General features: G+C 38.3%; 2 protein-coding genes across 27 annotated transcripts in view; one reads left to right on the forward strand and one right to left on the reverse strand.

Annotated features, from left to right (window-relative positions):
• EIF2AK2 (eukaryotic translation initiation factor 2 alpha kinase 2) overlaps positions 1-2,230 on the forward strand; it is a 52,977-nt gene extending 50,747 nt beyond the window's left edge. For 9 of the 17 annotated variants that reach the window (XM_016943146.4, XM_016943150.4, XM_063788794.1 and 6 more), the window contains 2 exons: positions 1,203-1,259; positions 1,338-2,230. In XM_016943146.4, the coding sequence (XP_016798635.1) occupies positions 1,203-1,259; positions 1,338-1,460 (180 nt within the window). In that variant the 3' untranslated portion in view covers positions 1,461-2,230. The remainder of the gene's footprint in view (positions 1-1,202; positions 1,260-1,337) is intronic. The other 8 variants (XM_054677125.2, XM_063788797.1, XM_054677123.2 and 5 more) reach the window with 2 other exon arrangements.
• The window catches only part of GPATCH11 (G-patch domain containing 11), a 34,524-nt gene that overhangs the window by 10,055 nt on the left and 937 nt on the right, over positions 1-23,532 (reverse strand). For 2 of the 10 annotated variants that reach the window (XM_054677778.1, XM_063789147.1), the window contains exons 2-9: positions 20,338-20,409; positions 18,920-19,146; positions 18,069-18,110; positions 16,763-16,883; positions 16,544-16,634; positions 14,613-14,726; positions 13,294-13,375; positions 9,253-9,360 (exon numbers count right to left, since the gene is read on the reverse strand). In XM_054677778.1, the coding sequence (XP_054533753.1) occupies positions 9,299-9,360; positions 13,294-13,375; positions 14,613-14,726; positions 16,544-16,634; positions 16,763-16,883; positions 18,069-18,110; positions 18,920-19,146; positions 20,338-20,409 (811 nt within the window). In that variant the 3' untranslated portion in view covers positions 9,253-9,298. Of the gene's footprint in view, positions 1-5,732; positions 9,361-12,408; positions 12,600-13,293; positions 13,376-14,612; positions 14,727-16,543; positions 16,635-16,762; positions 16,884-18,068; positions 18,111-18,919; positions 19,147-20,337; positions 20,410-23,532 lie in introns of those variants that run through there. The other 8 variants (XM_515407.9, XM_054677780.2, XM_063789146.1 and 5 more) reach the window with 7 other exon arrangements.

A 23,532-nucleotide genomic window follows, 5' to 3' on the forward strand; every position in this document is an offset into this window, starting at 1 on the left:
GTGGTGGCGCACACCTGTAATCCCAACTACTCAGGGGGCTGAGGCAGGAGAATCGCTTGAACCTGGGAGGCGGAGGTTGCAGTGAGCCAAGATCACACCACTGCACTCCAGCCTGGGTGACAGAGTGACATTCCACCTCTAAATAAATAAATGAATAAAGCCTTGTTCTCAAGGAGCTTATTTTCTAAAAGGGAAGATAATATAAGAGAATGCCATAAGCATTTTAGGAGAAGGCATGAAGTCTGTGGAAGCAGCTGGGAGGGAGATCTTTCCAGCTGTAGGGACTTAGGTTTCATGGAGACATCTAAGCTGGGCTCTGAAGGATCTGTTGGCTTCTAATAGTCCAAAACAGAAAAGTTGATTCTAGCATGGAGGCGGGAATGTACAGAGTGTATTTGGGGACAGCAGGCAGTGTAAGTTGTATTGGAGTATATAAGTTACAAGGAAGTAGTGGTTGGTGAGGCTAGAAAGATAGGTTGGGCTAACTTGAGGAAAAAATGTGGACCTTCTTGCTTAGACAGTGGGGAGTCACTAAAGGCAGTAGGCAAGTGGATATCCTACTCTTTTTTTTTTTTTTTTTTTTGAGATAGAGTTTCACTTTTATTGCCCAGGCTGGAGTGCAATGGCGCGATCTTGGCTCACTGTAACTTCTGCCTCCCAGGTTCAAGCAATTCTCCTGCCTCAGCCTCCCAAGTAACTGGGACTACAGGCGTGCACCACCATGCCTGGTTAATTTTTTTGTATTTAGTAGAGATGGGGTTTCACCATGTTGGTCAGGCTGGTCTCGAACTCCTGACCTCTGGCAATCCACCCGCCTCGGCCTCCCAGAGTGTTGGGATTACAGGTGTGAGCCACTGCACCCAGCTGGATATCCTACTCTTAAGCTCAGGAAAGAGAACTTTCCTGGAGTCAATAACCTTATCCTCTGTAAAACAGTTAGAAGTACCTATCACTTAGGGTTCCAAAATGCATGAAGGGAGATTGTAAAGATGATGCACTTAACACTTCATGTCGTAATGCAAGGATGGTTATTAGATTGGGGGTAGTGTAGGAGAGAGGGAATCCTGCTTGCTTCTTGGCTAAAGAGACTTTCCCAAAAATCTGGAAATATCCTACATTTCAGGTATTCCTCAGCCTTTAGTTCTGTTTTTCCTCCCAAGTAAATAATTTCCTAATATACACCTATCATTTTTTTTTTTCAGTTTTTCACAGACCTACGGGATGGCATCATCTCAGATATATTATTTGATAAAAAAGAAGTAAGCACTTGAAAATCATCAGAATTTTATTTATTTCAATGTTTTATTTCTTACTATTGACTCTCACTGTCATTGCAGAAAACTCTTCTACAGAAATTACTCTCAAAGAAACCTGAGGATCGACCTAACACATCTGAAATACTAAGGACCTTGACTGTGTGGAAGAAAAGCCCAGAGAAAAATGAACGACACACATGTTAGAGCCCTTCTGAAAAAGTATCCTGCTTCTGATATGCAGTTTTCCTTAAATTATCTAAAATCTGCTGGGGAATATCAATAGATATTTACCTTTTATTTTAATGTTTCCTTTAATTTTTTACTATTTTTACTAATCTTTCTGCAGAAACAGAAAGGTTTTCTTCTTTTTGCTTCAAAAACATTCTTACATTTTACTTTTTCCTGGCTCATCTCTTTATTCTTTTTTTTTTTTTTAAAGACAGAGTCTCGCTCTGTTGCCCAGACTGGAGTGCAATGACACAGTCTTGGCTCACTGCAACTTCTGCCTCTTGGGTTCAAGTGATTCTCCTGCCTCAGCCTCCTGAGTAGCTGGATTACAGGCATGTGCCACCCACCCAACTAATTTTTGTATTTTTAATAGAGACAGGGTTTCACCATGTTGGCCAGGCTGGTCTCAAACTCCTGACCTCAAGTAATCCGCCTGCCTCGGCCTCCCAAAGTGCTGGGATTACAGGGATGAGCCACCACACCCAGCCTCATCTCTTTGTTCTAAAGATGGAAAAACCGCCCCCAAATTTTCTTTTTATACTATTAATGAATCAATCAATTCATATCTATTTATTAAATTTCTACGCTTTTAGGCCAAAAAAATGTAAGATCTTTCTCTGCCTCACATAGCTTACAAGCCAGCTGGAGAAATATGGTACTCATTAAAAAAAAAAAAAAAAGTGATGTACAACCACTTTGGAAAACAATTTGACATTATCTAGTAAAGTTGAATCCATGTATACCCACATAGCTATCAATTCTATTCCTACATACGTGCTTACAAGAATGTCCATAAAACCCTGTTTATAATAGCCAAAAGAACAGGGAACAACCATAATGCACATCAAAAGAAGAATGGATTAAAAAAATTATATTCACACACAGGAGTACTATATAGTATTGAAAACAATTGAATTACAGCTAAATGTAATAATGTAACACAATACAACTCTCGGAAACATAATGTTAAGCGAACAAAGCAGGTTTTCAGAAAATATATGCAGAATAATTCCATTTATATAAAGTTCCAGAGCATGCAAAACTAAATCATTTTGTATAAGAAACCCAACAAATGTGATGAGACAACAATGGGAAGGAAGGGAATGAGAAATATTAAATTCTGGATGGTGATTATCTTTGAGGGAGGGGAATGATGTGATTGGGGAAATGGACTTTCAAAGGTAATGGTAACTTCCTTAAGCTGGATGGTAGGTCCACTAGTGTTTGCTGCATAGTTATACATTTTATCTTAAATACATTTTGTATCTATTGTAACAACCGCTTTAAAGACAACCGTGCTGTAAGGCAGTAGCTAAAAACAGAAAATAGTCCATCGGGAAGGGTGAGATGGCTTTCTGCTGAGCACAGGGCTAGAAGTGACAGCCCAGTGGGCCTTCCAACTATATGCCAGGGTGTTAGATGAGTAGAGAGGAGACCACCCAGGAAGTCTGGACAAGGGGTCTGGCATGAGCTCTGGAGAAGATATATTTGAGGAACATTGGGTATGCTAGTTTGTTGTCCTGAATTGCTGTAGAGAAGATAATTTAAATTGCATCTTAGAAGACGACCCTGAGGGTTAATTTCAACTTAGGGCAATTGTTTTAGTTTGTTTCTTATTGGTTTAAATGGATACTTGAGGCTGGATAATTTATAAGGAAAAGAGATTTATATGACTTACAGTTCTGCAGGCTGTACAAGAAACATGGCACCAGCATCTGCTTCTGCCCCGGCTGCTTCCACTCATGGTGGAAGGTGAAGGGGAGCCGGATGTGCAGAGATCATATGGCAAGAGAGGAAGCAAGAGAGCGAGGGAGAAGGTGCCAGGCTCTTTTTTAATAACCAGCTCTTGAGGGAACTAATAGATTGAGAACTCCTTGCTTCTCCTCCCTAGCACACCCCACCCCCAGGGACGGCATTAATGTATTCATGAGGGGTCTTCCCCCATGACCCAAACACCTCCCATCAGGCCCCACCTCCAACACTGGGATCAAATTTCAACATGAGATTTTGGGGGACAAACATCCAAACTATAGCAGCAACCAACTACCATTCTAAAACTGCCATGTGATTTTAGGATTTTAAAAAAGGGCCAAATTTAGGTTAAGCAAAAAGTGAACATACAGTAAGAGAAAATAGTTTTATAAAGGCTTTAAAAAGTGTTCATAAAGAGCAGTTCATACATTTTTCACGTAACGTTCATCAATAGATGCTACAACTATTGGATGAAAAGCTATTGTGGAATAGGATCTTCACAAGGATTTAAATATAATCCTACAGAAGATATATCAATTATACAGGGGAAAATGTACCTTTACAATGGTCACCACAATAACCAAGTGATTCAATTTAGCATCACCCAAGGTGGAACACCCTAACATTATGCCCCTCCTGATGTGACTTAAGAATTTTACCTATTTAGTTTTCTTGCACAAAGTGTTAAACTGGAATTTAATCATGAGGAAATTATTAGACAAATCCTGAATGAAGTCATTCTATAAGATGATTGACTTGGGCTTCTCAAAAAGTCAGTGTCATGAAAAAAAAAAAAAAAAGGGAGAGACTTGTAAGATATAATGACCAAATGCAATGTTTGAATCTTTATTGTATTCTGGATATTTAAAAAGACAAAAGCTGGACGCAGTAGCTAATGCCTGTTATCCCAGCATTTTTGGGAGGTCAAAAGGGGAGGATGGCTTGAGCATAGGATTTCGAGACTAGCCTGGGCAACACAGTGAGTTCTCATCTCTACAAAAAATCAGAAAATTAGCTGGGCATGGTAGTGCGCATCTGTGGTCCCAGCTACTTGGGGGGGTGAGGTGGGAGGATCACTTGAGCCTAGGAGGTCAAGGCCGCAGTGAGCCATGATCATGTTACTGCATTCCAGCCTGGGTGACAGAGTGAAATCATATCTAAATAATAATAATAATAAAAGAAAGCAAGAACCCAGCAAACAGCTATAAAGATATCATTGGGACAATTGAGAACATTTGAATATAGACTGCATATTAGATAACAATGCCAAATAACTGTTTTCTCAGGTGTGATAATAGTATATGTAGAAAATGTCTTTTTGTTTTGTTTTATTTTGTTTTTGTTTGTTTGTTTGTTTTGAGACAGAGTCTCACCGTGTCGCCCAGGCTGGAGTGCAGTGGCGCGATCTCGGCTCACTGCAACCTCTGCCTCCCAGATTCATGTGATTCTCCTGCCTCTGCTTCCTGAGTAGCTGGGATTACAGGTATCTGCCACCACTCCAGGTTAATTTTTTCTATTTTTAGTAGAGACGGAATTTCACCATGTTGACCCAGCTGGTTTTGAACTCCTGACCTCAGGTGATTCACTTGCCTTGGCCTCCCAAAGTGTTGAGATTACAGGCATGAGTCACCGCACACAGCCAAAAATGTTTTTTTAGGCAATGCATGCACAAACATTTAGAGGCCAAGTGTGTCATGATGTCTGCAACTTTCAATGTTCAGCAAAAATCAACATGGAGAGAGAAAGAGGGCACACATGTGGCAAAATATTAGCCATTGTACAATTGGTCAATCTAGATGACAGTACACAGGTGTTTGTTGTATTATTCTTTGAACTTTTCTGTAGATTTGGAAATGTTCTGCGTAGAGAGAAATCTTTTTTTAAAAAAACAATATCTGGTTTTGATTAATGAGGCTATATTCAAAAGAAACACTAAATGATGTGGCCAGTTAGTGAGAATGTAGCCTTATCTTTACTGACCTCATTTTAATATTCCTCCTCTGGCTGGGCATGGTGGCTCACGCCTATAATCCCAGCACTCTGGGAGGCCGAGACGGGTGGATCACCTGAGGTCAGGAGTTCGAGACCAGCCTGGCCAACATGGTGAAACCCCATCTCTACTAAAAATACAAAAATTAGCTGGGTGTGGTGGTAGGCGCCTGTAATCCCAGCTACTCGGGAGTCCGTGGCAGGAGAATCGCTTGAACCCAGGAGGTGGAGGTTGCAGTGAGCCGAGATCACGCCATTGCACTCCAGCCTGGGTGACAAGAGCAAAACTCAGTCTCAAAAAAAAAAAAAAGAAAAAAAAAAAGATACATATATTCCTACTCTTATGAAATGAATATAGCATTTCTTAGCAACTTCTATTGATTTGTGAGTATATATTTTCTTGGCCTCAAAATTAAAGTAAAAAGTATCCTCTTACTCAGAGGAGGACAGGGGCAAGAGCCTGGGACCTTATTTGCTAATTAAAATGCACATACACACACACACACAGAAATTTTGAGAGCCATTTTAATATAATTGCCTCCCTAGAAACATACCTTTTAGGGAATTTTTATCACTAAACCACGTTATTTAAATACGTACATGTTTAACATAAATACATACATAAAATTCACATGCATACTTAACACTTATGTTAAATATATTCAATGTATATACATATGTATACAATATATGCATATATACATGTGGGTATGTGGTATGTGTGCATGTGTGTGTATGGCCAGCTACATAATTTGTGGGACTAAGGGCAAAATGAAACTGTAGGGCCCTCGTTCAAAAATTAGGTGTGGGGTGCTTCTAAGCACCGTCTTGTGCAACTGCACAGGTTGCATGTCCATGAAGCCATCCTGTGTGTGTGCACATATGTGTATGAATATGTATTTTATATAATACATATATATGCATGTATGTATCTGAGAAGAAATGTTTAAAAGGCTACATACAAGCTTTTCCAGGTCTCTACTATCTGTTAACTAACTAGAGACATAACTCACAATATCCAGTCCCCACTGAGTGTTCACCATAATTTGAGATTCTTGGCCTGTTAACTTTTCATTATGGAATATTGAATAATTTCAATATTATTCATAAATTTTTTTATGTTCAAACATACACAAAAATAGAATAATGAAACTCTACCCATCACCCAGCTTCAACAAATATCAATACTTTACTGTTCTTAATACATCTAACCCCTTACTTTTTGTTTGTTTCTTTTGGTGAAGTATTTAATTGTAATTTTTTTTAAGAGACAGGATCTCACTCTGTCACCCAGGCCAGAGTACAGTGGTACGATCACAGCTCCTTGTAACCTCGAACTCCTAGGCTCAAGTGATCCTCCTGCCTCAGCCGCTTGAATAGCTGGGACTACATGCATACACCAACACACCCAACTAATTTTTAAATTTTTTGTAGAAATATGGTCTTGCTGTGTTTCCCAGGCTGGTCTCAAACTCCTGGCCTTGAGAGATTCTCCTGCCTTGGTCGTCCAAACTGCTGGGATTACGATATCTGGCCCTACTGGAATATTTTAAAGTAAATCTCAGGTGTTACATCATTGCACTTGTAAGTACTTTAAAATGTATCTCTAGCAGATAAAGTCTTTTTAACAAAACCACAGCATCATTGTCACACTCAAAAAATTGACAAGATTTCCTTAATTATCATATAATAGTCTGTATTGTTTCTATCTCAAAAATACAGTTTTCTTGGTTGTTGAAATCTAAATCCAACATTGCATTTGGTTGATGTGTCTCCTTTACTCTGTAAAATTTACCCCTGCGTTTTAGTTCTTTTTGGCTTTTATTTGTCCTGTGGAATTTCTTCCATTCAGGATTTGACTGAGAGTATCCCCAGAGTGTCCAGTTAGACCTAGAAGCTGGATTTGATCCTGGTTCATTTATTTTCCCCCAAGAATACTCCATAGGTGATGCTATGCACTTTCTCTTACATGATTTCAGGAGGAACATGATGTCTGATTGTTCCACTTTCAGTGATTTTAATATTGATCAATGAGTTCTGGTGGTACCACCTACTACAAAGTTTCTCATCAATCTTTCACCTGATAGTTTTAGCAGCTATTGATAATTGTTGCCTGGATCCATTATTTCATTTCAGGGGTTGTAAAATAGTGATTTTCTGGTTCTATCAAACCTCTTGCATTTATCATCTATGATTCTTCTTTAAGGAACTTTCTCTAAATCTGAATGGGAAAGATGCGATAAATATTTATCAAATTTTAGAGTGAGTTAGTGCCCTAGCAACCTCCAAAGTTGACAAATGAGTATTTCTTTAAAGCAAGGTATGGCCCAACCAATACTTTGAAACTAGCATGTTTAGAATAGAGCAGGAGGAAACTATATTTGAAAGGTCAGAAGTGGAAAGACTAAGAGGGCCTGAACAATAAGAGGACAGAACCAAGAGGAGTTGGCAACTAATTGGATGTGGGGATTAAGGAAAGGTAAGCATCAAAGATTACCTCCAAGTTTGTTAGAAGGTTAGTAGCAGGATTCTGATGCCATTCAAGTAAATACAGGTCTCAGTCAGATGAACCCCAAGAGCCACATGTATTTGAGGGGTACTTTGTCTCACACTTTTACCTGTTACATGGTTTTCAGTAATTTAGAATTTAAGCCAGTAGTGGGGCGACTGTACATCTATCGACATGGTGAGGTAGAGCATGTTTGGGAGGAAAGACGTTGAATCCCATCTGGTGACAGTGAGCTTGAGGTGCTGCCAGAACACTGCACTGAAGATAGGAGGAGACTGTAGGAAATACAAGATAGGAAGGGTCTCCACTGAAATGTTAACTCTTTCTCTCTAAACGGCCATCCAGGCCTCAATGTCTGCAGTTTTTGATCTGTGATTATGACTTATCCAAATCTTACATTTCTTAAAAATAGTCATAGATGAAGGGAATCACAGTTGATAGATATATGGTGACATTATTGGCTTAAATTCTAAATAACTAGAAACTGTGTAATAGGCAAAACTGTGAGGCGAATAAAATGCTTCTCGAATATGTGTGGCTCTTATGGGGTTAATTTGATTTGGACCTGTATTAATTTCTTATGGCTGCTATAACTAACAAATTACCACAAACTTGGTGGTTTAAAACAACACACATTTATTCTCTCTCTGTTCTGGAGGCCAGAAGTCTAAAATGAGATTCACTGGGCTGCAGTTCACTGGGCAAGGCCATGCTCCTCTGGAGGCTTCCATGATGCATCCCATATTCAGTGTTTCCCGAGTAAGCCCCACCCATGCAGGTCTGCAGTTTTACCTCAACAGGCTTTTGCACTCAGTGGCTCTCTCCTGTGGTTTCTATCTGAAATTCTCTTCATTTTTTATTTAATAACAGCTTTATTGAGATATAATTCACATGCCATACAATTCACCTATACAGTATACAATTCAGTAGTGTTTACTATATTCAGAGTTGTGCAACTATCATTTTTCTCACCCCCAAAAGAAACCCTATACCCGTTAGTATTCACTCTGTTTTCTCACAACTCTAGGTAACCACTAATCTACTCTCCATCTCTATAGATTTGCCCATGCTAGACATTTCATATAAATGGAATAATACATGTGGTCTTTTTCACTGAGTATATTTTCAAGGTGCATCCCAGCTGTGGCATGAATCAGCATCTCATTCCTTTTTATTGCCAAATAATATTCTATCATATGGATATGTCGCATTTTATGTATCCATTCATCAGCTGATGGACATTTGGGTTGTTTCTACTTTTTGGCTACCATGAATAATGCTACTATGAACTTTTGTGTACAAATCTTATGTGGACATGTTTTCATTTCTCTTGGATGTATATTCCTAGGAGAATGGCTGGATTATACAGTAACTCTTTCCTCATAACTTTGCATATCAAAATTATATCCATCTTTCAGAACCCAAATTCAGTGTTATTTCCAAAGTGTTCCAACATCTCCCACTCAAAATGAATCTTCTCCCTAGTACTCCCATTGTTTAGTACCTAATTGTTCTTACCAGTTTGTCTTAGAGCTCAGTCATTCCTACATAGCACTTTTCTTCATTATACTGTAAGAGTGGGGACAAGCTGTTCTTCTTGTATACCAGAAAGTAGTGAGTGCACTGCTGTGAAGAAAGCAGGAACTCAAAGTTAAGAATTTTGAATGCTTGAGCCTATAAAATGTGTCTAATAAATAATAATGTTCATTTTCAAATCTCAACAATTAAATGTTTAACAAATAACACTTGAAATAAATGTTTATTAGAAAAACCAATTTGGTATGTTAAAGTATTTATTTTGAATTTCAGAAACTACAGAATTCTGGATTTTTAATTAAGAAAATTAGACATTTTAGAATTTCTAGATAGGACTTTGAAAATAAACATGGCACAATATACACAAAAGTAAATGACAACATGACATTAAATTTTACGTTGTTTTGCAGTTTCAAATTTCGTATTAATGTTCTATAACAAATTTTAAAATTCTTTTCAGTGTTTTGCTTCCCTTGGTGTTCATTATTGCCTATTTATAAAGTCATAAAAGGCCTAAAAATAAGTTGTTACTCATATTGAAAGTCTGATTTTTTTTTTATTCCCTTAAGATGGAGGTCTCTCACTATGTTGCCCAGGCTGGTTTCAAACTTCTGGGCTCAAAGGATTCCCCATCTCAGCCCCCTGAGTAGCTGGGACCAAAGGCATGCACCACTGCACCCGGCTGAAAGCCTGTATTTTTATCCTTCGATGGACAACAGAGGGATATCTCCCACTCTCTAAGCTGGTCTAGTTCTAGTACTAGGCCTGTAAATGTAGACCACAATCCTGGTGAAGTCATGGGTTCCATCAGTGTTATTCTGGCATTCTCAGCATAATTGTCATGAACATATTTAAAATATTTTAGGCCACTGAGCAGGTGTGGGTTGTCCTCATAGTAACAGGAGAAAGGGAAGCCAGTTCCTGTCTAACTCCATTCCATCTGAAATTATCAATTTGGCTTTGGGATTTGACTGAATGTTGGTATGTTGGCTGAAATGACACCAAAGTATTGACTGGAATTGCAAGGGTAAAATGTACTCCTCTGCTTTATTAATAGCTCTCTCTCTCTCTCTATATATATATACATACATACATATATATATATATACATACATACATATATATATACATACATATATATATACACATACATACATACATATATATATATATATATATATATATATATATATATAATTTTTTTTTTGAGACACGGTCTTGCTCTGTCACCCAGGCTGGAGTGCAGCAGCATGATCTCAGCTCACTGCAATATCTGCCTCCCAGGTTCAAGCAATTCTCATGCCTCCGCCTTCTGAGTAGCTGGGATTACAGGCGAATGCCACCACGCCCAGCTAATTTTTGTATTTTTAGTAGAGATGGGGTTTCACCATGTTGGCCAGGTTGGTCTTGAACTCCTGGCTTCAAGTGATCTGCCTGCCTTGGCGTCCTAAAGTGCTGGGATTACAGGAGTGAACCACTGCGCTCAGCCAATTTTATAATTTTTTTAAAAACAAAAAAGTAAATATTAAACAATAGCATCCAAACATATAAATATTATATATATATATACATATTTACATTCATAAAAATAATGATTAGTTTTCTGGATGAAGAACTGAGGCCCAGAAGTTAACTAGATTAGTGGCTCAAGATAGGCTGCATTTTAGAATCAAGGGCAGTGATGCCCAAGTCACAGTGACTAATGGCATCAGAATCTCTTGGGATGGGACACTTTTATTACTATTTTGTAAAGCTCCCCAAGTTAAACTTGAAAAGTGAATTAGGTCATATTAGGTCAGAGATTAATACAAGTTGTACTACTGATTATCTTACCCTAGCAAGTGTAGGTTAATTTTTACAATCTTCTTATGTATGCTGTTTCTAATAAAAGGGGTTGTTCTCTTGCTCAATCTAACAGGTGAGCTATAAAATCACACAGGTGATCACAACTCTATCCAAAGAATGGTGGTGCTCCATACTTAACCTCAGCACTAGTTCTTATCCTCAGGTGCTTATCACTCATTCTTGGGACTTCAAAATAAATATATAGATATCCAGGAACCACCTTAGCCAAGACAAATCAAAATCAATCACTAGGAGAGACACCTGAGCATATGAACGTTTAAAAAGGTTCATGATTTTGATGCCTCACCCTGGATGGAGCTCTCTCATAGTATGCCACACGGTATGTCCTTAGCTGTATTCATTAATATTACAGGGAAGCAGATTTCAGTTTAAGAGAAAACAATGAAAACAATTTAGAGCTACCCAGTAACGGAATGGTTTTAAAGCAGTGAGCTCTCTGTGGCTGGAAGAATAAAAGCAAAGGTTGAACTATCACTTGCTGGGAATGCTATCAAGGGGTTTCCAAATTCGGTAAGTACTTGCATCACACAATATTTAAATTTCCTCACAATTACGTTTCTCTAGCCAAAACTTCCAACAGATCACATATAATGGATATAGACATTGTCATGAAAACTCATGATTTTACCAGAAATTATCACAGTTATTTTGTCTGTAAAATGGATTAGAATTTAGTAGTACTGGTCGAACATTGCCTCTGACATCAGCCTTATTGAGGGGAATACTTTTCCCCTCCTCTTCATGCTTGGATGGAGGGAAGGGAACTTCTCCTTGCTCCTTCAAAGCAAGAAGTGTAGGAAAAAGCTCTCTGAACCCTCATTCATTCCTTCCCAAGAGAGAACTGTCTTATCCCATGGGTGATACAAGAAGGAACTGAGCATGTGTGGTCTAGCCCCTGGTGGTTTCCCTGACCTTGAAAGCTAACTAGTCTCAGAATGCAAAGACGGGCTCTGCCCCAACAAGGCAGAGACCCGCTGTTCTCTCCAATCAGGGAGAAATATTACAGTCTCTGACTGGAGAAAAAGTCAACCTTCTTCTCTGTATCAGTTTATTCACTGATAAAGTAGATATTTTTCTCTTCCTCTGACTCCCATTTCTTATTTCTCAATTTGTTCCAAAGTGAAGAGGGGAATAAGAAGTTACCTGTTGGTGTCCTTAAACCCCTCACGTATCACAATATAGCAATAAATTGTAACTGTCCATCTCTGTGATACTTGTGTTCTGAAATGCCATAGCATTTTTTTCAAGTCAATGAACATTCATATTCTAAAGTACAAAAAGAACAAAACATTATATAAAGTCCCTCTTTCTTTACTGGCATAAAAAATTTGGGATTTCCAACTGCTGAACTGTCTATCCCTAGGAAATAATAACATTTTTCAAGTTTCCACTGTATTGGGAATAATCTTAGTCATGAGCTGCAGAAGTTGGTCCTGGACAATTTGAAGATAGGTCTTCTTTATCTGTAAGTTATGTGAGGGAAATGAAAGATTAATACAACTTCTACAGTACACTATTCTAGAAAATTATTTCAACATAACATGCATTTTTTGATCTGATGTTTTCTACTTATTCTGCTAAACCAGAAAAGATAAAAACAACAATAACCAAAAATGCTTCACTCTCAAGTACAAAGTTCTTAAATACAAGTTAGCAAAGGTAGCTTGGGCAAAGGTGTTAGAAGGAGAAACACTTGGCTCTGTAAGACACCTGGTAAGTGTAAACCATTTCTATCCTTACAATGGAAAAAAAAAGGAATAGATTTCAACATATCTGATTTTTACGGTTTAGGGGCAATATTCTATCTAAGTATATAAAAATTAGCTCTAAAATTTAATATAAATTCTTTCAAATATCTGTAGCCAAAGAAAGAATCTTTAAAAATAAAGCACAAAACATTCATCATTCTCAGGTTATTCTAAAATTGTTTCTTTTGAAACAAAACACTGAAAAATTCACTTCCACACATTCAGTTTCTGAAAAGTTAAATGCAATTTTAATAAAGCCTCAATTATTTCTATATCCACGATTTAAGAAATTGGTCCCATACTGCCATTTGAATGGAATAAGAAATTTCCATTGTCAGTGGGAAATGACTTTAACTAAAAATTGGAGAGCATTCATCTATTTTTAAAAAGTATAAAGTAATTTTCTTACCTTCATAAGCTGTTCCACACCAAATACAATATAGATGTTCTTCTCTTAAATAACTAGTCAATATTTGTAATTTTTCCAGTACCTATAGGATACAAGCACATTATTAATACTTTACATTGAACAGAACCTTGGTTTTCTGGCTCTTAGATCGTGCTGAATTAGCTCAAGGCTGTAAATATTCTGCTATGCTCTGGAATAGTTATTAGAAATGTCAAGGACAGAACTGATATATTTGAATGTGTTACAGTTCATTAGCCACCCTGAGATTTTCACAAGTCTGCCAGACACAATGGAGACTGCTTGTTAACATTGAGAAAATAGTTTTTGGGTGGCCTTATTAAAATTGGCATCCTTTAAAGGTTTTTTCTACTTTCAAGGCATTTACCTCCCCCAGATAAGGTGAAGGTGAATATGGCCTCCTTTTGCCATAAAAGTTCTCATCAATGGTCTCCCAATTAAGTGGAATATAGGTTTTTCAAATTGTGAATGTTTTCCACAAAATTATTACACTCAAGTAATCATACGAGTGTGTTTTCCTTTCTTGAATAATCTCCATTTCCTTTCTTTTTTTTCTGAGACAGGGTCTCGGTCTATCACCTAGGCTGGAGTGCAGTGGCGTGATCTTGGCTCACTGTAACCTCTGCCTCCCGGGCTCACGTGATCCTCCTGCCTCAGCCTCCTGAGTAGCTAGGATTATTGGGTGCCCCACACCTGGCTAATTTTTGTATTTTTAGTAGAGACTAAAATACACCACCATGTTGGCCAGGCTGGTCTTAAACTCCTGACCTCAAGTGATCCACCAGTTTTGGTCTCCCAAAGTGTTTGGATTACAGGTGTGAGCCACCATGCCCGGCCTCCATTTTCTTTTGATTGTGTTTTTTTGTTGTTTATAAGTAGGAGAAAAAAGTACACATTAGAATGACTTGTAGAAGTTTTGCAGGAAATAAGGTATAAATTAAAATAATTTACATTTGTTGCTAATTCATCATCCAAACTGAAGCTGAGATGAGAGGACAAATGGAAGCTAAAGGGAAAAATTATATGTAAGTTTTGATTTGGGGTTAGTAAAATAATCCTGCAATGCAGTACCTCTCAACCAGGGGTTATTTTTCCCCTCGGGGACATTTAGCAATGTCTGGAGAGGGTTTTGGTTGTCATAAGCAAAAGTGCAACTGGTATCTGGTGGGCAGGGGCCAGAGATGCTGCTAAACATCTTGCAATGCACAGGACAGCTCTCCACAACAACGGATTACCACAACTCAAAGTGCTAATGTTGCCAAGGCTGAGACACCCTATGAAGGAAATGGTGCAAAGCATACGCTTAAATCTTCACTCTTATATTCATCTTCATCCTGTTCTTTTTCTTCTTCATCTTCTTCAGTCTCCTCTTCAAGCCTCAACCAGTACCATGCTTCCCTGGGAACCTGAATATTCTGAAAATGCAGAAGTATTCTCAATTAAACATACTAAACATAAGAGCATGACAAATATGTTCATGTCAACATGAATTCATTCTTTCAATACGTATTCACTGAGTGTGGCTTTAAGAGTAAAAACACTGGCCAGGCACGGTGGCTCACGCCTGCAATCCCAGCACTTTGGGAGGGAGAGGTGGGTGGATCACGAGGTCAAGAGATCAAGATCATCCTGACCAACATGGTGAAACCCCCTCTCTACTAAAAATACAAAAATTAGCTGGGCATGGCAGTGCATGCCTGTCGTCCCAGCTACTCAGGAGGCTGAGGCAGGAGAACTGCTTGAACCCGGGAGGTGGAGGTTGCAGTGAGCCAAAATCACGCCACTGTACTCTAGCCTGGTGACACAGTGAGACTCCATCTCAAAAAAAAAAAGTAAAAACATTGTACCATGAACTATGGGGATGCAAAGTCCAATTCTTTAGAATTGTGCAGTTGTCTTTAAGTTCCTTCTGACAGTCTAGCAGGAAAGATAGGCTATGGGTACAAAATAATACATATATGCTACAAAATCATAAGTGCCATGAAATATATTCAAAGTAAAGTAATATGTAAGAACAGGAAAGTGAGAGATTGCTTCCAGTAATCTATATATAAGGGAAATTTTACAAAGCTTTTTGAGACTTCAAATGAAGTCATTTTATTTTTAGAGTACTTGAACCACTAAGATAAAAGCAGACAGAATTTATTTACTTATTTATTTTTTTTGTAGAGCTGGGGACTTGCTATGTTGTCCAGGCTGGTCACAAACTCCTGGACTCAAGCAATCCTACAGCCTCGTCCTCTCAAAGTGCTGAGATTACAGACATGAGCCACCATGCCCAGCCAGAGACAGAATTTTTTAAAAAACTATTCAAATTTGAACTAGATAGCATTCCACCTTGATTTTATTTTATTTTTGAGACAGGGTCTCACTCTGTCACCCAGGCTGGAGTGCAGTGGCATGAACATAGCTCAATGCAACCTCAACCTTCTGGGCTCAAGTGATTCTCCCACTTCAGCCTCCCGAGTAGATGGGACTACAGGTGTGTGCCACCACATGCAGCTAATTTTAAAATGTTTTGTAGAGATGGAGTCTTGAAATGTTATCCAGGCTGGTCTCGAACTCCTGGGCTGAAATAATCATCCTGCCTTTGCCTCCCAAAGTGCTAGGATTACAGGATTGAGCCATCATGCCTGGCCCACTCTGATTTTAATAGTTAGACATATATTAGATACTGAATAGGAACTGAAAATAGGCTATTCTTGTTAATCAAATATTATAAAGAACAGAATTTCTGCACATAATCGTAACTGATATTCAAATAAGCAGAGAACAATTAAATGTAAAATTTTATTTAACCCTTTTTGTTTTACTATAGTTAGTATAAAACTATAAAACTATAGTTACTATAAAACCCTGGGTTTTATAGTAACCCAGACAACTCAGGTTACTATAGTAAATAATAAGCCATTTTTATATCAATTGTCACAGATCAGAAGTGCACATTACATGAAAGCTTTAATGAGTAGATAAACCGGGCTTGGAGTTCTTAGTTTTTTTTATATATATATATATATACTTTATATATATAAATACACAAAATATATATTATATATAAGACATGTAAAAAACATATGATACATATAAATATATGTAATACATATATAAACATATAATACATATATAAATATATAATACATATATAAAATATATATATATATAAATAAATAAACGGGAAATCACAGTGGGTGCCAAAACACTTTACTAAACTGAAAGCTGGTAAAAGGCTTACTTTCTGGACATCCAATTGTTGACAGGCTCGCTGGCTTCTTCTGAGATCTCCTTCTAGCTTCACTTCATCTTGCTTATTTTTAAGTCGCATTCTAATTGAAAGAAAAAATTGTAAACTAAAGGTCTACGTTATCTTTAACCATTTTATATGCCCAAGTACCAGAGAACATACCACAATAAAGAGGAAATAAAACCAAAACCAGCTCAAAAATAGTTTTACCGAAACTGTTCTGCAGCTTTTTCTTCAGCTTGGTTTTTCATGTGAATCTTTTTTCTGTAGCTTTCCAATTTTTCCTCTGCTTTCCGTTTTAATGATGCCTCATGACCAATGCCACTTTTCCCTATTCATACAGAAAATTCTGATGAGAAACATCCTGACTTTGTGCTTCAAAACAAGACAATTTAACTATGTACAAATTAAATGCAATTCTCATTTGAGTACTATCACTCACAAATCATTTGAGTACACTAAGAGTGGAAAACACTAGGGTTTTTTTTAAGCCCAAAACATAATCTGATTTTTACAAAGATTATTAATCTCATCTTATAGTAATATTATAAACAATTTTTTCAAATCAGAAAAACAGTATTAGCTGTTATAGTTTTATTTAAATATGATGAATAATATTTTTCTCTTGAATTCATCCAAGTATTAAGCAAAACATTTGGTAGATAAATCTGTCTCACAACACTTTTATTTTATTTTATTTTTATAGGGACAGGCTGGTATGTAGTGGCACAATCATGGCTCACTGTAACCTCGAACTTGTGGGCTCCAGGAATCGTCCCGCCTCAGCCTCCTGAGTAGCAAGGACTACTGGTGCGTGCCACTCCACCCGGTTAATTTTTTAAATTTTTTGCAGAGATGAGGTCTTGCTATGTTGCCCAGGCTGGTCTCAAATTCCTGGCTGCTTTTTTTTTTTTAAGATGGAATTTCACTCTTGTTGCCCAGGCTGGAGTGCAATGGCACAATCTTAGCTCACTGCAATCTCTGCTTCCTGGGTTCAAGCGATTCTCCTGCCTCAGCCTCCCAAGTAGCTGGGATTACAGGCATGCACCACCATGCCTGGCTAATTCTGTATTTTTAGTAGAGATGGGGTTTCTCCATGTTGGTCAGGCTGGTCTTGAACTCCCGACCTCAGGTGATCTGCCTGCCTCGGCCACCCAAAGTGCTGGGATTACTGGTGTGAGCCACCACGCCCGGCCAACTCTTGGCTTTAAGCAATCCTTCTGCATCGGCCTCCCAGAGCAAAACAGTTTTAAGACATTTCAATGGACAAAAACAGTATTGCATATTCAATGGTTGTAATGATTTGTTCTTCCCACATTCCTGTGGTTTAAATTTTATTTTATACCCACTAAAACTTATTTCTTTTCTGGTTGAAGAGGTTTAGAAATTTAACAAAATTTTACTGAACTGTAACAGTATTATCGTTTTAAAAAAAGTATTTATTGAGCAAATATATGTGGTAGACCTAAGCATAAGTTATTATTATTGGCAAATATGCTCCAAAATAATTACATACCTGTTTTGATATTGAGAGGAATTGGTTCAACAATACCACCCCCTTAAAGAGAATGAATACAAACTATTTTAGAAAATTTTCCTCAAACTACAGAACAGTATAAGTATGCAACTTTACAATGCTCTATGCATATGCCCTCCTGTTTCAATGATATTCAAAAGTGAAATCTGAACATCAGTATTCTATATATAATCAATTATCTACCTTGTCTTCAAATACCTACTCATCAAAAAGGCTGATTCACAGCCTCCTATGCCACCTGAAGGTGGAGTTTTAAGAAGGAACAACACTGATATTATTGGTGCAAAACAGTGACAGCCTTAAGTGAAAGCAAAGCAATTACGATAAAGGAAAGAAAAACGGTTTACAGAGGTTACTATAAATATATAGCCTCTCTGTCTTAATAAGCAGTTTCACTTCCTAAAAAGAGAGGTGAGAATTGAGTCTCTCCAACTGGACGGTCATTCAGATGGCTGCCACAGGTACAGAGCAAGCAGGGCAAAGTCTTGCCATCATCCTCAGTGTTGTTTCAATGTATTTAGCCATTGCACTTCTCAACCCATCACTTATCACCATTCTTTGCTTCTTCTGTTGTAAGCCACATCCATCTAGGTTGTTAGTGCCTTCAGCTAAGCTGGGCTGATAAGCAGCTCTTGATGGCACATGTGGTATCTAAAATGGATGTGGGATGATGAAAGTTCTCCATAAGGCTTGTTAATACATAATAGACTAAAAAGCCTAAGTTGTTATAATTTCTGTGTAGATAAAGATTAAAGCATCAGCTTTGGTCCTTATCCATAAGTCACAATTAGGTGGTAAGGAATACCTGTTTATTTCGACATGTGACTTACCACTCTTGCCAAGTGCCTGACCACTTTTATAGCCCATCTTTTGGAGCAAGGCAAACCCTTTGTTTTCACAGCCTAGTGCATTCTTCAACCCAATGTCACGTCTTTCTTGTTCTTCTTCTTTTAAAGTCTTCTGCCTGTTTTTCAAATTGGCTTCCTGTTGCTTTTCTTCTTTTCGACGGGCTTCTCGGATTTGCCTTAGCATTGGCAATCCTGGTCTGATATCTTCTCTGAATAAGGGAAAAGTTTATTTTAGATGAGTCCATAAAGTTTTCTTTTCTTTTTTTTTTTTTTGAGATGGAGTTTCGCTCTTGTTGCCCGGGCTGGAATGCAATGGCATAATCGTGGCTCACTGCAACCTCCGCCTCCTGGGTTCAACCGATTCTCTTGCCTCAGCCTCCTGAGTAACTGAGATTACAGGCGCCCACCACCATGCCCGGCTATTTTTTGTATTTTTAGTAGAGACGGGGTTTTGCCATGTTGGCCAGGCTGGTCTTGAACTCCTGACTCCAGGTGATCTGCCCGCCTCGGCCTCTCTAAGTGCTGGGATTACATGCGTGAGCCTCCACGCCTGGCCAAGTTTTCTCATAACTTTGTCGCTTACTCACGTGACAACAGTTAATATTTCGGCACTACCTCTATGATCATCTTTGTTATTATGATATTAGAACATAATCAGTGACCTCCAAGAATGGCTGTTTTAGTAGAAATGATGAAGGCTGGTGCCAGATCGTAGGAAAATAAGGAAAGCACAAAGTTGAAGAAATCAGATATAGTAAGTTTAGACTTACTATGTTTCTAGGATGTTGGCAATAATAAAGAACAAAGTTGTATAGCAGCTAGAAGACACAATATGATGTAATAAAGGAAAAGGAGTAAATTTCCTTGGAAGAAGGCAATAAAAAGGATCAAGAGCAAAAGTAAAATGGTTAGCATTAAAAGGAGGAAGTAGATTCTAGTATCTTTCTATGGAGACATAGGAGGTATTTCCATAAAGCAAGAAGACTGACTTTCCAACTGCACATTTAAAATCAATGTCAGGCTGGGCACGGTGGTTCATGCCTGTAATCCTAGCACTTTGGGAGGCCAAAGCCGGAGGATCGCCTGAGCCCAGGAGTTGGAGACCAGCCTTGGCAACACAGTGAGACCTTGTCTCTCCAAATAATAAAAAAGAAGAGTTAGCCGGGCATGATGGTGCAGGTCTGCAGTCCCAACTACTCGGGAGGCCAAGATGGGAGGATCTCCTGAGTCTGGAGAGTTTGAGGCTGCAGTGAGCTAAGATTGTGCCACTGCACTCCAGCCTTGCTAACAGAATGAGACCCTGTCTCAAAAATAAATAAATAAATAAAATAAAATCAATGTCATTTCTTAATGTACACATCTTATACATATCATTGCACTGGGTGTGCACATTTACTTACTGGACATTAATGAAGGAATCAGACATATAGTCCTCTTCTTCTGCCATGTTCAACTTCATATGGCTATAGTATCTACAAATAAAGTAATAATTACTTTTTTTTTTTTTTTTTTAGTTTATCAGAATGGAAATAAACCTTTCTGTATCTGCAGCCATGAGCTGTCTCTAGAGCTCTACTATATATTCAAGTGCCCTTTGGACATCTTTATCTGTGGACATTTCAAACTCAACAATCTAAACAACTCATTTCTTTCCCCTTTCCCCAGCCTTCTACATCCCCTGTATTTCCATGTTAATGTCATCATTATCTCCTTCTTCCTGACCTCTTATGAAGCTGTCAAGTCTTCCTCCGTAAAACTCCTCACAGACGTTTTTTCTACAGTTGTGACCACTGCTTTAGTTCAGGCACTTTTTTTTTCTCAGCTGAACTATTACAACAGCTTCTTAATCAGCTTCTTAGTTGGTCTCCTCTTCCAGTCCATCCTCTGTACCCCATCCAGAGGTTTTTTGTTTATTTGCTTGTTTGTTTTTAAATACAAGTCAGGTCACGTTACTAGCCTGTTTCAAATCCTTCATTAAACCTGACTCTGTAGGCAGTGGGGGACCAGTCACTTTTGCAAAGCATGAGATGTTGTCCTTCATAATCTGACACAACTGTCCCTAAGGATTCATTATTCAAGCCCCATGGCTCCTCACTGCCCTCTGAACACAGTACAAACATTTCTTCCCTGTAGGCCAAGGCTACCCTCCCTTCAGAAACCTCTCCTGACCACTCCAGGCCTTTCTCTACAGCACTTTATGTCCAAGCTGCTCATTTGGAACTTGATATAGTTAACAACTCACTTATGTGGAAATATTTTGAGGGACAGTTTCTATCCAAAATAATTAAAATCATGTAATTATTGGCCCTTAAAGGGTTAAAGTAATTTTCTACAAAAGTACTTCTCAAACTTTATTGTGTATACAAATTGCACTGAGATCTTCTTAAAATGCAGAATCTGATTCTGGGGCTGGAACCTGAGGTTCTGCATTTCTAACAGGTTCACAGGCAATGTCAATGTTGCTAGTTCGGTTGCTTAAGACAAAAGTGTATTCACTTGTTGTGGTGCATATGTACTGTTTTTTCCTGCCTACCATCTTTTCCTTTGGGAATCCAACCCTCTGCCCTTCATGTGGTTTTAGTGGAGGGTGGCAATGTCAGTATCCCATATTTCCTTGGGCACAAAGATGGTGAATTATAGTACTCTATGTCCAGCACCAGGGTACGAGATGACCCAGCCAGAGAAATAACCATCTCTTTCCTTACATTATATGAATATATGGGTTGTGGGGGAAAGAAGGTCTTTTATGGGTGTTTCTGAACTGGGAGAATGTGAAGCTGGGCTGTGGATGGCCATCTTCTTGGCCCCATGAAGGGATCTTGTCTGAAAAATGAAGCCAGATAGAGAAAATGAGCCTAGTTTCCAAGGCTGCGGATTCTTTGAAGCTGCGACTTAGCATTCTATCCCATTACATAGACTAATACATTTCTGCATTACTTAAGCTTGCTGAAGTAGGGGTTCTGTCAACTGCAACCACGTGTCTAGACAATTACACTGGATGAAAAAAGGATTACTATACTAATTTTTAATGGTTTTCTTTTTTGTTTTTTGAGACAGAATCTCATTCTATCACCCAGGCTGGAGTGCAGTGGTGTGATCTCAGCTGACTGCAACCTACACCTGCCGAGTTCAAGCAATTCTCATGCCTCAGCCTCCCGAGTAGCTGGGATTACAGGCATCCACCACCACACCCAGCTAATTTTTGTGTTTTTAATAGAGACAGGGTTTTGCCATGTTGGCCAGGCTGGTCTCAAACTCCTGGCCTCAAGTGATCCACCTGCCTTACTTGGTCTCCCAAAGTGCTGGGATTACAGGCGTGAGCCACCACACATGGCCTGGTTTTTTATATTTTTAATGTATATCTTCTCAACTAGATAATGTATATCTTGTGTTAAACACAAAGACAAGTCCCCTATATCCTCCCTACCTACCACTGCATCCCAAACACAAATGCTTAATAATTGTTTAGCAACAATGAGGATAAAAAGGGTCTTTAATATTTGTAATTTTATAACTTTTTCCTATGTCAACATGTCATTTTTAAACACTTTTTAAATAAGTACAGAAAACACATAAAACAAATGTACAGCTTAATACATTTTTGTGAGTCAAACATTCTGGTAACCATGTGGTACCCTCCAAAATGGCTCCCAATCATTCTTGCTGTGTGGTTTTCTACATCCTTTGTGTAGTCTCCTTCCACAGTGAACAGGATTAACCTGTGTAACCAACAGGATTTTGTGGAGATGATGGAGTTGATTTTTTGGTCATAACTGCAGCTCTTAGGTCATTCTAACTTTGAAGTTAGATGACTCACTTGAAGGAAGTCAGCGGTCACATAATAAGGATACTCAAGAAGCTCTATGGAGAGGGTCACACGATTGGAACTGAGTCCTCCTATTAAAAGCCAGCACAAACTCATGAGCCACAGGAGTGAGCTACCTTGGAAATGGATTCTCTTGCGCCAGTCAGGCCTTCAAATGACTCAGCCTGGGCTGGCATCTTCACTGCAACTTCTTAAGAAAGTCCATGCTAAACTAAGCTAAGCTGCTAACAAATTCCTGACCCATAGAAACTCTGAGATAACAAATGATTACAGTTATCTTAAGCTGCTACATTTGGGTATAATTTGTTATGTAGCAAAAGTTATCAGGAAGTAGAACCTTATCAGGCACCTGGGAGCCCTCTTTGTCCCCTATCCAGTTGCAACTCTCTTTTGGTTCTAAGAATAGTCACTATTCTGTTTTTTATGGCAATCATTTCCTTCATTTTCTTGATAGTTTTGTCATCCACGTGTGCATCTTTAAACATTACAGTGTAGTTTACCTATTTTTATTATAAGTTAAAAACGTGCACTATTATATACAGCATTTATGGTAATTCACCCGCTTCCTCTAAACCTCAGATTCTTCATTTGTAATAACAGCATTTTTACACATAATGGTTTAACACTTACCCAGTATATCACACATTTTTATCACATTTAACCACCACTAACAACTCTACAAGGTAGGAATAGTTTTTCCTGTTGGAGAAATTAAGGTTCAGTATGGCTAAATGACTATTTCAAAACCACAAAGAATCCGGGTCATAGT

The sequence above is a fragment of the Pan troglodytes genome, chromosome 12 (assembly GCF_028858775.2).
Source record: "Pan troglodytes isolate AG18354 chromosome 12, NHGRI_mPanTro3-v2.0_pri, whole genome shotgun sequence".
NCBI classification, from domain to species: domain Eukaryota; kingdom Metazoa; phylum Chordata; class Mammalia; order Primates; family Hominidae; genus Pan; species Pan troglodytes.